Consider the following 15,215-nt stretch of genomic DNA (forward strand, 5'->3'; position numbering starts at 1 on the left):
GCCCTAAGCACATTTCACAGATCCCTCAATCCGTGTTCGAAATCACGATTAAGATTTCTCTAAACTTTGTACTACCAGTTAATTTGAAGGCACTCAGCATTGACTTGCTTGCTTTTTGAAATTTGATATTTTCTAGATAAAAGATGTTACGTTAGCTCTTGATGAAGCGCTAAAAAGGATGGTCAACAAAAAAACGTGGCTGGACACTACAACTAAAGCAGCGGCTCTCTCAAAGGTGTAGGCTTGTGTCCCTTTGAGCTTTTCAATTAACCGCTGCAATACTAAATATTAGTGATGGTTGATTTTATTTTATATTTTTTTTTTCAGGTGGGAACGATGCTGAAAATGATAGGCTATCCAGGGTGGATAATGGAGCCTTCTCAAGTTGAAGCACTGTTTACTCACGTGAGGATATTCCAGGAGAATTACTTCTGCTTCAAGACAACAATCTAGTGTGCGGGAAACTGCTTGGGTTTTCTATGCATTAACGTAGAAGTTCATACTTTAAATCTCTATAGGTATATTACAAATTAGATTATAAGATTAAATTTATCTAGCTCATTACTCTGCTTCAGCTAAATGGCAAGACCGATTAGTGGATAGGTTTTTGCGAACTCGTTAGATGTCTGTCCCTAGTTTTTGCATTAGTAGGCTCTTGAGTAGAAAGCGTTATTCGTCTAAACCTTAAAAGGACACTGAAATGAAGAAAAAAAAAACGTTTTTTAAAGCATAAATGTGTCACCTATTTTTTTAACGAATTTTCCAGGACAAAAATATTGTGCAATATTTACGCCGTTAAAAGCGATTTAGCTGGAGGTCACGGCACGTTCTAAGCCCCGCCCACAGATCAGTGGCCCCGCCCATTACTACTGGATTGGCTTGGCCATTCGCCCGAACACGCTCGGAAGCCTATTGTCTCCCTTTCGCGACATCTGGTGCGTTTATCTAGACGTCTGACAGCACCTGCGATTCGCGCGAGCAGACGCCCGGCAGCCTCCGGCATCGTCTGCTGTTCCACCTCCATCTATCGTCGTCTCCAATGCCCAGATGCGGACATAAAGGCTGTATTTCAAATTTTACCCCCATGGATCCGAGTTACTCAGGCGGGTCATGTCACGTGACAAACACAATTTGAAAAACGTTGGATGCGGGTAGGTTTTAGAACGCCAAGCTACAAAACAATTACCCTGGAGTAACATTAAGTAAATTTTGGAACACGGTCGAAAGCTGCGCGTCGGTCTCCGATTTCTCCATCGCCCCTCTGCTATACCACCTCTGTCTAAAAGCTTCAGCAACGCTTGCAAAGATTTGACCATGAAAGCGGCCTTCTAGCGTTCCATCATGTACGAACCACGGTCCAATACAGCGTCTGCCAGCGTCTGTTGATGTGATGTAATAAGCGAATGAGAGGACTAAAAAAATCAGCAAAATAGATACGCGGTCCCTCCAACTTTTCTGTTCTTGATATACTTTTCTCACGGCATCCGCGAACAAGGTAGGTGAGCGTCAGTGGCAGGCCGGGTACACTGCAAAAATCGACAGATACTTTCCTTTCGAATTGAAATGACGGGAACAAACCTGAACAAACTTGATGCGAGCCGAACGTCTGGTTGCCTCTTGCCAAATCGCTTGCAAATAATTACCTGTGTAGATATCTTCTCGGTATTAAAACCATAGTTGCAATTATAACAGTCGCACAGTTCACAGAGTACCGGGAACCAACATCTTTATTCGGCATTAACACGCGCAAGGGAACAAATCAAGCCAGATTAAACATCACAGTTGAAGTGGAACCCTAGGCTTACGCCAGCCCCGCTACGAACCCAAGCACCCACACAGCGTTTCAGAAGGCGCGTACTTATGATGATTTGTTTCTTATTCAACCAAAGAATGCTTTTTTTTTTGTTTCTAAGATCCCAGTATTCAAAGCAAAGGAGTTATATGTGACCATGATGGCATACGTCATTACAAACAATGTGGGTATTAACTTGGAGAAGATATCAAACCCTGTAAACAAAAACAAAGAGTAAGTGTGGAACTGTCCAATCGGCTCAACTAATTAGATATAGCGAAGTATCAACGCGTTTGTAATTTTAATTATCTTCTCCTTGATTTGGGTATAATTGTTGTATAGAGTAATAAGCGAATGAATATTGATTGTAAAACACACTCTGTAGCTGCGTCACTCCGAAAATGTGCAAAACTTTCTCCCTCTCGTGTTTCTAATTTATATGAATGCATATATTTATTGACATTCTTATATAAGATTACAAAGACACTTGAATCTAATCGAGCTATAAAGTAGTGCATTTCACAAAGGGCTCAAATAATCTGTTTTTTTCTCACACAATATATTATCTGGTGACAAAATGATTACTTGTTTTTTGTTTTTAATAACATACCTCAGGCATTTTAGTAGAACTCTGTAAGTGTGGGGTACAAAACACCAAAGAGTAACCACCAGGAATACATACCCCAAATTTCATCAACTATTTCGAGCTCAAATAAAGAGGCGCATTAAAAGTAAACGCAATGGAAAAGTTAGAGCATTGTAACCATGGGGGTTCGATTTGTGTTTTTTCAATCAGAAAGCGAACCCCGGAACCGAAATAGAATTTTGAATGCTTGGTCGTCTAAACGTTTAATAAAATCATTGGCAAGAAAAATATCAGGAGCAAGGGTGATCCAATTATACATATTACGCGGAAAGAAGGAATAGTTGAAGATGTTAGTTTTAGACAACATTAGCATGATGAAATACTAATGGTGATATCTAGTTTCACGGAAGATGATGGAATCAAAATCAAATAAACACTTGAATTCATACAGAGTTTGGGGTCAGAAAGAAAAAACAAATGCTTCAATTTCTTTCTTTTTCAATGCTCTTCGAGGGATTTTATGCTGTTCGCTCTAATTAATAAGACGGGGAGTAGAAGCTCTTGCAAATTTCATAAATAAAGCGAAGAGCTCTGTGCACCATCTCAAGTTTAAATATATATATTTTTGTGCTCTGGTCACAGACTTTGCTTGCATATTTTGATTTCGATCGAAGTAATGCTTGAAGTGTAACGCGAATGGGCAAGTTCCCGATTTCGCAGACCTAGTTTGCGGAAGGCGGATGGACTGCCCTGTTTATTGTGTTGGGACCAGCGGGTGTCATTTGAAATAGTTACACCAAAGTATTTGTACCTCTTCCTCTCAAATATTATAACATTAATTACGCGATAAGTAAATGCTGAGGGTGTTTATTGCGTAATCTGGACACAAACGGACGCCCGTATGTTTATGTGAACAATACAGCGCATTTTAGTGTTAATTGACTTTTGTGAAAACACTACTTTTAGATTAAAAAAGTACACTTTGAACACATTGCATATATTTTAATTAATTCGACAAAAAGATTTGACATCCCACATTCTGTTTAAAAATAACTTTTTTATACATGTATTGTCTGAACCATATTATCAATCGTTTCCGATGGCAGTTTTTTTATTTCTTGCTGTCACATTTGCGTCAATTTATGCAACCATTCGATCATGATCATAGGCTTGCGAGATAACGTTTTATCATCTGTCATCAGGTGGCATAGGGATCCTGCTGAGGTCAACGGGGAGTATATTCCACAAACCAATGCAATTGGTGAGCCCCGCTAATTTATCATGTGCACTAAGTGCCGGCAAATTAAGTTCTAAAACCGAATTGTGTCGCATATATGCAGACTTTACTTAAAATTCTTAGATTTTTTCAGTAGTCTTTCTTTGTCGATGTCGAAACAATTCCCATGCTTGATTTGTTGATTCTAGACGAAAGTATTGTAGCGCAAGAGATCTAGAATATAATATAGATGTATATTTTCAATTTCATATTTTCTCTAAATAGAACACTGCAACACATTCCTGAAACAGTTAGTGCTGCACAGTCTGATGTTATTCACTCAGTGTTTTTTGCTCTCTCAAGATTTTCTTAGTGAAATCTGCGGTTACATGATGATTGGGAAGTCCCGTGTCCGTTGCTGTTTCTTTCAACTTTCCCAAAAAAACGCATTCGAAGCACGAATCTCGTGGTGACTTGCGTTCGAACCTGTTTGCATTCTGTATTTTTAGAACTTCTGTGGCTCACTTTTTTGTCACGTAAGGTTTCTAATCATTCTAAGGAGACCACCGAACCGACCTCGAGGCGCCATGGTTTCATTATATAAAATTTTGCCGCGTTCCACCAACACCTACTGGATAAGAAAGCCTAAGTGCTGATTCGTCTTGCGTCACTAAAGAAGAACACCGTAGGCTAGAAATTTTACAACACAACGGCGTTGGCGAATGGTGGCCTTCTTTACTGACGCAGAAAAATTCAGCTTTTAGGCTTTCTTATCTAGGAACTGTTGGTTCCACACAAATCGAGGCCATCGCCGACTCGACCAAGATTTTCACTCTGAGATGTTAGGGCAGAGGAACCCGCTATGAGATGCTAGGGCAGAGTAACCAAACCTTCCACGTATAAAACTGGTTTGAGCACTGGAACACCCGTATTTGCTAAGAGTGCAAGACGGAATCCCCCCATTTGCGTCCAGTAGCAACCCACTCAGTAGACAACAGCCAAGGTGGTAAAGGAAGGATCGTCCTTGGCGCAATCGTGTACTGGCAAGGCCCGTGCTCTACAGACTTACAACGCCGACCACTCGGCCGGTGTTCTGGAAAAAACTTTTTTTCCTTTTTTTGGGCCAAGCCGGGAGGTGAGGGTGGGGACGCGCCCCCACCAGAGGGTACGAGAGCTCCCGTCGAGGACGAGTTTACCAGGTATGCACCCCGTTTAGGCTCACTAGTCCTGCGGCGCTCACCACGGGCAGTTGGGAGTTCGACTATGCCCTTCGCAAGTAACTATCTACTCTCACCCCGAAATCCAAGGTGTGCATGCCATAGGAGACAAGAAAGCCATAGTACAAGAACATAACTTTATTTTTTTTTCTTTACATGAACAGCGGACGCACGAAAACATTAATTATAATAGCTTGACGAGCCCTTTGCTCCTTCGCATTGTCATATAGCACATATAACATACATTTATATGAGCAAGAGCATAGAAACTAAATACATCTCAATACACACATTAAACAGCTTTTTGATATTTAGTTTAGGTGTGTATATTCAACTCTTTGAAAATCCGATATTGTGATTAAAATAGGGTTGTTGTATTTGTTTAGGGCAGCGTTAAGCGTAGTACGAAGTTGGTGTTTTAGTGATTGCAAAGAATAAATATTCAGAAAAATGGTGCACTTCAAAGTTGTGCCGACCGACTTGGATAGGAAATAGTATGCTCTGTTAGATCAATATTAAAAAAACTAAATATGTGGTTGCACCCCATACCAGATGGCAGTAGCCTAAATAAGAGTGGAAAGATGCCTGATATAGAAGCAGTTTAACGCTAATGGGCATTAAAAGCCGATTACAAAATTTTAGACCAATGACCGTAGACGATCTAGTCAGAAAAAATCTGCATGATAATCGCAAGACAAATATTGAATAAAAATACCAAATAAAATGTTAAAACGATTTAAAATTTTTGTCTTTCAACTTTAAGATGAAGCCATTTTTGATTGTATTGTTTATATTATGTTTGGTCCGAATGTGGTTGGTTTTCTTTTACTGGTATTGCTTTTTGGTGCAATGGCTAAAGCCGGATATTGCAAGACTGTTGATGTCTTAGTTGCGCAGTCTATAAGGTAGTCACCAGTTTTAGCCGACAGCAAAATTACCAGCCGTTTAATTTTATACAGAAAACGAGAGGATGACCAGAACATTTTCCCACGGACTGCTGACTAGCTCGCAATTCTCAAACACGCAGGTCGAAAAATCAATAAACCAAGAAATTACAAATCATATTTTTACAAACAATATACAAGCAGAGGCCCTTCGCGTTGGGAGTCTTAATGGTAAAATAATGCTCACTCATTGTTTTCAACAAAAATGCTAGTATAAGCAAGCATAAATTTGTCACGAAAGCTTCACATTTCTATCTGAAAATAAAGTGCAGCATATTGCTAATATTGCCATTTTTGTCTTTAAAAAACCATAAGCGCGTACTCATCTACAGTCGGTTACAAGTCAAGAAGGTAGGAGAAGCTCCTCCCACAAGTGTGATGCGCCCTTTTCAAATCTCTCCGCGGTCGAAAGAAGAGCTCACTGGAAACGCTCCTTGTTCCGCTTCAATGGATTCCCACTTGTCTCTGATCCCACTTTTTTAAGAAAGCGACCTTTGTATTCATCGGAGAGAGAACCGAGCCCCTGAAAGCAGCCTTTGTATCCATCGGGGCGGAAGCTAATCCCCGAAGGTCGTATTTGTTTCCGTCGGTGGGGGGAACTCTAATCTCCCTCTCGTGGCTTCCACAATGCTAAGTCAAAGTCGAAAGATAAAGCAAATATGTACAGAAAGGCAAGACCCTCCTCGCGCGTTGGCCGCGACGTCACGGAAACGGTGGGACGCTATTGGATGCGGAGGTGGCGGAGGGATATCCGATTCCCTTTGAGGGGCATCTGCCGCTACCTTCTTTACCTGTAACTGACTATAGATATACTCACACCCCCCATAACTTGCAATTAAAAACTTTCAAACTAGTCTCAGGAAATAGTTCCAAATGATAATCATAGGAAATGTTAAAACTATTGGTAACATTTGTCGCACCCTCACTGCTTATTGGCCTAACTTTATTAAGATATAGTTACTTGCACCCCTTAAAACACGACCCAACTCAATAAGTTTCTAAAACTTCAGTTTCAAAGGAAACTTGTAACTAAAGTGACTAACCACTACTTCATACTGCTCCCGCAAAATAAACATACCATAAGTGTCGTATGCGTCGTAGCCCCCGAGGAAATGACACAAACCACTGTTGTCAACGCACAACGTAAGATGCTGCATAACGCGCACAAGTTCACACGTGCAGCCGCACGTAAGGACTAGTGCGCGTCTGGCATGGCAAGCAAGCTCACAATGGTTTGCATCACTTAGAAACCTTGAACTCACTCAGTTTATAACAGTAAAGTTCCGACGGATCCTCGTGACTAACATTCAGAAAAGTAAGAATCATTCGGCAACGTACACATGTGTGCAACCTTTTGTATTCGTTTCGTTTGCAGAGTTGTTCAGTAAGCTTTATAATGCGCGAGATATCGCGAATTCATAATTGGGCACTGCAAGAGGACGTCCGATTAAGTCGTCTTAGTGCTTGCATGAGAGTGAGAACGGTGGGATTCTTGTCCAACGTCCAACACAACAAGGTGCCAGCGGCTGGTTACTGCTGTTGCCCTTGAAGGATTGTGGAACGAGGTTCAGTAAGACGACGACAACAATCCTATGGCAGAGGACGACTCTAGTAATCAAGAGCCCGAGCTGTGAATCGCCATGGAAACTCCACTCTTTACATGCCATTGCCCGGAAGAATTCGACATTTACAAGTCAGAGGACTGGCAAGATGTATACAGAGGTTTGACCGCTTCCGAGCGCTGAGTGGACTCCAAGAAAACAGCGGTACCAAATGAGTCAACACCTTGATGTAATGCATGGGGTACAAGAGCTAGGCATCTTTATTTGAATTTGATAGGGGAACAACTGCGGCAGTAGGATGTCGTACGGAACGCATAGATTAGCACTTCGTGGTACGAAGAAACATTATTTACAATAGGGCCGAATTTCCATCCAGGATTCAATGTTCCTCAGAGACGGTAGAAGACTTTATAGCAGATCTTTACGTATTGACGAAGTACTTTCCACTCCAAAACCTTCCTAATTTAAATGATGAAGGACCGCAATCGTAATGGGTGTCCGAGACAGGAAGTTGTTCGAGCCGATGCAACTTGAAGTGCAGCTGACATTAGAACAGGCAACCATTATAGCACGTCAGTCAGAGACTGAAAAGGCAACAAGCAGACGACCGCCTCAAGGAAGTGTCTGTGGCACCACGCTCCACGCTCAAGACGTCTGTGACGAGAAGTCCTCCCAAAGAAAACAGAGAAACGTGACCTCTGTCTAGGCGCAGTCCCCACTCACGTAACAAATGTCCTGCCAAGAACGCAGCCTGTAACAAGTGCAAGAAAACAGGTCGTTTCGGAAACGTTTGCCGCAGCACAAAGCAGTAAGAAAGGTCAGAGCAGAACAGCCAGATTTCTTAGGAGTCAAAGAATTGGCCGAGGAGCATGCATGAAGGATTGTGTTGACTGTCCGGAAAGCACAGATATGGGTTATGATAGACACAAAAGGTGACATCACTGCGATTACAAAAAGAAATAAAAAACCAACATCTCAGCGCGTTGTGCCTGTTTGAAAGTAGTAAAGTGGCCTAGCCGAACAAAATCGTACGTACTCGGAGTGCTAAGGCCGAAAGAAAGAACACCTAACGTTTGTGAGGGTAAAAGCGCTAAAAACAACGGACAACACAGAGCGCTACTTGCAACTGAAGTTTATTCTGGTGGTGGTGGTGGTGCGCCGTTTAAGTTTTACGTCACCTAGGTTAGCCTAGCACCAATTAGCTGTCACGGGCAGGTGACGAGCTCTTAAAAAGCTGTTAAAAAAGCAAAAAAAAAAAGCAACAACTTTCTTTTGTTATGTTTTAGATACAACTACAGTCGGTCGACCAAGCCAATGTCCCGCAGGAAGCGCAGCACCGCCTTGAACACTTTCTGGCACTTCCTTCGAGGTCCATCTGGAAAGAGGATATCGACTGTTGCTCCCGGATTATCCATGCCGATTTGTTCATACAGCACAGTTCGTTGAGCTTCGTACGCCGGGCAGACGCGGAGAATGTGGTGCACAGTATCTTCCTCGTCGCATTGCGAGCATTCTGACATCCGCCGTGTTCCCATCTTGACCAGAAAGGCCTTCGTGTTGACCGTGTTTGTGCGCAGGCGTCGCACCAGGGTCTCTGCCGCCCGTGACAATCCAGACATGGCTCCTTTTGGCAACGCCGGCTCGTTACTTGCATTTAGAAGGTACCAGCGGACGTCAAGTGCAGCCTGTTGCGGATTTGCCGGTGACGGGACAGCCGGGATTTCCAAGTGAGCAGCTGCGGCGAGCCTATCTGCCTGTTCATTCCCTTCGATCCCCGCATGCCCTGGAATCCACTGGAGCCACGCTGTGGATCCGCGTGCTTCCAACGATGCTAGTGACTTTCTTACGGCGGTCGTTGCTGGGTGCCCGCACTCTGCATTCGCAATCTTCTGAAGGGCGCATCTCGAGTCGGTGAGCACCACCATTCCCTGTGGTGGCAACAGGGTGGCCGCTTGGAGGGCTTTATCGATGGCAACCAGTTCGGCCACCGTGGAGGATGTGGGTGCTTGAAGACTCCCGCCCCACTCCCAGTCTTTCTCTGGTATGCAGTAGGCCGCAGTGCTGGAGGTTCTTGCTTTGTTTACGGACCCGTCCGTGTATATTCGAAGCTTTCCCCTGTGGTGTTCTTCCAAGTGGGCTTGAACTGCTGCTCTGATAGCGATGCCTGGCCTATCTTTCTTGGAACGCAGGTGCTTGATTCTTACGTCACTGGACACCTTGATTACGTCCCATGGAGCCATCCTTGCTTCGTCCGTCCTCGTCGGTAGTGGGTCCGTCACATTGTGGAACTCTTCTACCGCCTCCCTCCACAGCGATTTCATCCGGGCCTGGACTCGATATAGGAACCATCTGCCCGGGTGGGTCATAGACAATCGCGCCAGCTGGTGAAGTCTCCTTCCTTTGGCCTGCCTTGCGAGCGACTCTGTCCCCGCCTCCAGAAGGACCGCGTCGTTCCTGGCAGCATTGGGAATCCCTAGTGCTGTTCGCAGTCCATGCCGATGTCGCTGTTCCATCCTCTCCAGGTCCGTCCAAGATGGGGCCATGTATGGGACTCTATACATTACCCTTGACGTTACAAGCACCGTGTGGGCAGCTGTGATGGTCCGCTCCGTGCATCCCCACGAGGTTCCAGTCATACGGCGAACATCATTCATGGCAGGCCTGCATCTTTCCGATGTCGCTTTTACGGCTTGTACCCATCTCAACCTGCTTGTGATGACGATTCCCAAGAACCTCTGCTTGGTGACCTTTGTGACGTTCTCCCCCGCTAACACGATGCCTGGCGGCTGAAACCTTCTTCCATTCCCCCGTACCGGCATCCAGACGGTCTTGCTCTTGGACAGGGACAACCCCGATTCAGCCAAAAACTCGTCTACTGCTTGCGTGGCATCTTGTATGCTCCGGTGTATCTGTGTTGTGTATATTCCTGCCACCCAGAGGCACACATCGTCTGCATAGATAGACACTTGTACCGGGAGTGCGGTTGGTGGGATGGCGTTCCGTAGTGTAGCCATCACGACGTCAAAGAGCACCGGGCTCAACACGCTTCCCTGTGGCAACCCTCTGTGCAGCACCCTTGGCGAGGACACTGTACCTTCGGATTTGATCTGAATTCTTCGCCCGGTTAAAAAATTTGCCAGGAACTTTTGAATTGTACCGGTCAGGCCAATCTCGGTCATTCTCTTAAGGACTGTAGGGAGCGGCACGCTGTCGTAAGCTCGTTCCACGTCCAAGAACACCGCAATCGTGTTCCTCCGACTGTTCTTGTTGTCCTCAGTATCACTTGTTAGGTCTAGGATACTGTCTTGGGCTGCCAGCCCTCTCCTAAAACCGGTCATGCAGTTCGGGAGACAGTGATGTTCTTCCAGGTACCAGCATATCCGAGCTTGCACCATCCTCTCGAATAACTTGCTTATGCACGATTTTAGTGAAATTGGGCGGTATGACTCCGCCTTTCCTGGCGGTTTCCCTGCCTTGAGCAAAGGCACCACCATTGCTTCTTTCCAGTCGTTTGGGACGTCCCCGGAGTTCCATATAGCGTTAAACCATTTGACCAGGGCATCTTGGGCCTCTTCGGTGAGGTTCGTGAGTGCCTGGTACGGAACTCCGTCGGGTACGGCTGCGCTTTTCTTCCGACATCTGCGAAGGGCACTCTAAAGTTCTTCGACTGTAAACTGGGCATCCAGAGGTCCCGACGCGGTGTTTGGTACCCCAGGTCTTCCCGCCGCCTCTGCCGGGGCGTACAGGGCGCACAGACTCTCCGCTGCTGCTTCTGGTGTTTCGTTGGCCGCCAGCGCTAAGACCTGCAGGGTATGTCTTGAACGGCTTTTCCCAGTCATTGTCCCTAGGACGGTCCACAGCTTAGTCATGGACGAGTGTGCGTTGGCATTCTTGCACATGAGTTTCCATCGATTCCTGACAAGCACCTTTGCGTGTCTTCGCAGCTTGACCGAAACCCTGTTGAAATTGGTCTTGTCCTCGGGCTCTCCCGTCCGGCGGTACCTCCTCTGCGCCCTCGTTCGTGCCGCTTGAAGGTTTAAAAATGTGAGGTCCGGCTTCGGGAGCCATTCTGTGACGAAAGTAGTGCGTGTGGCCATCTGTAACGCTTGAATTATAGCTGCTGGAATTTCTTCTAAGCTCAGATCAAGCGCTGCTCGAAAAACGTCCCAGTTTGTGCACGTACGCAAGACTTTCCTTGCCCCCTGACACCCCTTGATGGTGATGTGCATGGGGAAGTGATCACTTGCCCGTGTGTCCGGGGCTAGCTTCCACTTCATCTCCAGGGATGGCGAGTGCGCTGTCACGTCAAGAACACTGTACGAGTTCGGAGGCCTGAAGAACATCGGCCGTCCATCATTCGCCACCGCAAGTCCCATCTGCTCTATTACTGTCATAAGGGCGTCCCCCCTCTTGTCTGTTCGAGCACTTCCCGAAGCCACATTATGTGCGTTGAAGTCGCCACATATAAGCAACTCCTCTGTTCGGTCCTTACACCATGCCAGAATTTCCTCGCTTGGCGGGTTTGTGCCATTTGGTCGTACATATCCCAGAAGAATGGCGAACGTTCGGTTCCCGATGCTCATCCTGGCTCCCACGAACTCTGCTGAGGTCGTGCAAAGTTGGCTGGTATCGAGTTGTAGATACGGCATTTCCCTCCGTATCAATAATACCGCGCTTCCATGTGGAAATCCTGGTATTGCCTGTGTCGTTAGTCTAAAGTATCCAGGTAGCGATCTTTTGCCCGGTAGTCCCGCTTCCGTCAATGCCAACACCGGGCTTGGGTTGCTTTGCAGATGCAGGCTAACCTCACTGTGCTTGGCGTTGAGGCCTCTGGCATTCCATTGTAGGACGGTCGGTGCCGTTCGAGAGATTGTGTTTCCTCTGGGGGTTTGTGCTGCCATCCCTATCCTTGCTTGCTTCTATGTGCTGTACATCTAGAAGACAGCCCCAAGGAGGCCCTCCAGGCAGAGAAGACTGTTTAGTGTTGTGCGGAACTCCGATGGCGGCAGCAGCTCGAGGAGCCGGCGCACTGTGTTAAACACCAAGCTGATAAATTTGCTCGCGGTAGACCGCTCAGCGGACTCTGGGACTGACGTCCCTTGCTTTGGCAGTATTTCCTGTGTCTCGGGATGGTAACGTGGCTTCTCTCTGTCCGCCGCCGGATTTGTGGGGGTGCCCTGAGTGACAACGCGATAGGCGATACCCCTCGCATGGTTGTCCCTGCCACCGTTGTGTGGGTTATCGGCCTTTGCTGCCCCTGCCGGACTAGAACTGCCTTGTGTCCCAGGGTCCACTTCTTGCGCGGTGGTCTGGCTTTTAGGCTGCGAGGTGCCCGCTCCGGGTATTTCTACATGTTGATTGTTGCGCCTTTTGATTTTTCGCTGTTCTTCGACTACCTTGGCCGCTTCCAGGAACTTGATGTTCTCTCGCACCTTGACGTTGCAGGTCTCCTTCTCCTTTTAGAGCTTTGGGCACTCCGACGAGGTTGCCTCGTGCGCTTGCTGACAGTTTACGCACTTCTGTGCTGTAGTGCAGTTTTCTTCACCATGAACCTGTGCGCATTTGGGACAAATGGCGCTGTTAGGACAGGTTGCCACTGCGTGTCCGATGCGAAAGCACTGTCGGCACTGTAGAGGACGCTGGACGAATGGCCTAACGCTGTGCCTTACTAATCCAATCTTGACGTGGGCAGGAAGCGTGTCACCCTCAAATACAACCTTGACTGCTTGCGTTTTGCCTAGCCGAATAACTTGCACGACGCTCACTCCGCTGCCGATTATCTTACTCAGTCTGTCTTCGGTGATATCGGTGTCGACGTCCGAAATTACCTCTACTCGCGAGTTCTTCGAGCGAGGGAGAAAAGCTCGGACAGGCACCCCGCATATTTTTGTCAGAATGAGAAGCTCTAGCACCCCCGCCTCCGTCCTCACATCCGTGGCTATTATGTTTTTTCCGTGTGTTCACTCGTACCTCGCTAAACTGACCGGGAGCCAGTGCTTCCTGTTCGTCCGATAGCAGCTGGCGGTTGATTTTCCTCCGATTCATGGCGGGAACGGTTGGCGCGAACAGAACGGTGCGTGCCGTATTAGGAAGTTTCACGATACCTTGGCTCCATTGAGATCCTTCGTGTCGAGTTATCTTTTAGAGCGCAGCTCTTAGGGGCCCGTTCCCGGCTTGAGCGGCGTCGCCGTCGGCGTCGGCGTCGCCGTCGCCGTCGGCGTCGGCGTAACCGCAACCCTCGTAACCCTCGTGAGGGTTACGAGGGTTACGAGGGTTAATCTCATGAGGGTTAACCTCACGAGGATCACGAGGGCCACGAGGGTTACTTACCCTCGTAACCCTCACGAGGGTTACGAGGGTTAGTTACCCTCAAAAGGGTTACCTTCACGAGGGTTACCCTCACGAGGGTTACTTACCCTTGTAACCCTCACGAGGGTTACGAGGGTTAGTAACCCTCGTGAGGGTAACCCTCGTGAAGGTAACCCTTTTGAGGGTTACGAGGGTTAGTAACCCTCGTGAGGGTAACCTTCACGAGGGTTACCCTCACGAGGGTCACGAGGGTTATGAGAGTTACCCTCACGAGGGTTACTCACCCTCGTAACCCTCACGAGGGTTACGAGGGTTAGTTACCCTCACGAGGGTCACGAGGGTTATGAGAGTTACCCTTACGAGGGTCACGAGAGTTACCCTCACGAGGGTCACGAGAGTTGCCCTCACAAGGGTTACTAGGGTTACCCTCACGAGGGTCACGATGGTTACCCAGGTCGTGACCCCCCCTGGGGTCACGTGACCTGGGGATACCCCCCGAGGTCACGTGACCCCCCGTTGACGTCATAGGCACTGATGACGTCGTCAGTGACGTCACTGATGACGTCACCGGCATCCGCATCGTCATCGTCATCACCACTGATGACGTCATTAGTGACGTCACTGATGACGTCACCGGCATCCGCATCGTCATCATCATCACTGATGGCGTCATCAGTGACGCTACTGATGACGTCATCGGTATCGTCACGTGGCCCCAGGTCACGTGACCCCCCGACGTCACGTGACGCCCCAAAGTCACGTGACTCCCACAAGGTCACGTGACCCACAAGGTCACGTGACCCCCAAGGTCACGTGACCCCCCGCCCCCCGAGGTCACTTGACCCACCCCCCAGTACCCTTCCCTCCTCCTCCTCAAGAGCTGCGCTCTAATTCGGCGTTACAGGGAGTTGTAAACGGCTTTCATTTTGTCTTTCTGCTGACTGTTGTGAAGTCGCCGTCCTCCTTGCTTCCGAGAACGCTGCCGCCCATGGCCCCTTCGTCGTCTTGTATCATTGATGTTGTGTGTGCGAACTCGCCGGAGCTGCTCTCACTCAGGTGTCGCTTTGCTGGCGTGGGGGTCGCTCCTCCGTCCGGAAGTTGGCTGGGGGTGGGACATCGTTTGGGAGGCCGGAACCCGCTGTACACGCTGCTGTCTCCCGTACAGGGTGGTGCCGCCCACCGTGGCCAAAGCCTACGAACTTCCTATCCACTTTCCGAATACACCCCCGCCCACTGGACTAGAAAGAAAGAATTTCACGTCCCGAGAAAACCGTGCGAACCGGTAGCCACGAGCGCTGTACTCCACCCTTCTCTGGCCGATGGTTGAATGGCTGGACGTTGTATAAACGATAGGCTCAGGGAGCATGCACTGTCAATTCGATCGTCACCTTCGGGAAATCTGGCTGTCCATTGAGACAGATGTGGGTGCGTCCCAAAGTTTGACAACACCATTATCTTGGCCCGAAACCGAAACAAAATGACGAGGGAGATATCCGAAGCTTTTTTCATATCTGAGTGCGTTGAAGGAACGTGTGTCAGCGCTCCATCGATAGCCCTGTTTGGCGCTGAAATGGCGTTTTTGAAATCTT

General features: G+C 47.6%; 1 protein-coding gene across 1 annotated transcript in view; it reads left to right on the forward strand.

Annotated features, from left to right (window-relative positions):
- The window catches only part of LOC115332172 (neprilysin-1-like), a 102,493-nt gene that overhangs the window by 54,033 nt on the left and 33,245 nt on the right, over window positions 1-15,215 (forward strand). The window contains exons 10-13 of the mRNA XM_040216231.1: window positions 137-235; window positions 328-405; window positions 1,914-2,026; window positions 3,581-3,639. Of these exons, the coding sequence (XP_040072165.1) occupies window positions 137-235; window positions 328-405; window positions 1,914-2,026; window positions 3,581-3,639 (349 nt within the window). The remainder of the gene's footprint in view (window positions 1-136; window positions 236-327; window positions 406-1,913; window positions 2,027-3,580; window positions 3,640-15,215) is intronic.

The sequence above is a fragment of the Ixodes scapularis genome, unplaced genomic scaffold (assembly GCF_016920785.2).
Source record: "Ixodes scapularis isolate PalLabHiFi unplaced genomic scaffold, ASM1692078v2 PGA_scaffold13__105_contigs__length_92229423, whole genome shotgun sequence".
NCBI lineage: Eukaryota > Metazoa > Arthropoda > Arachnida > Ixodida > Ixodidae > Ixodes > Ixodes scapularis.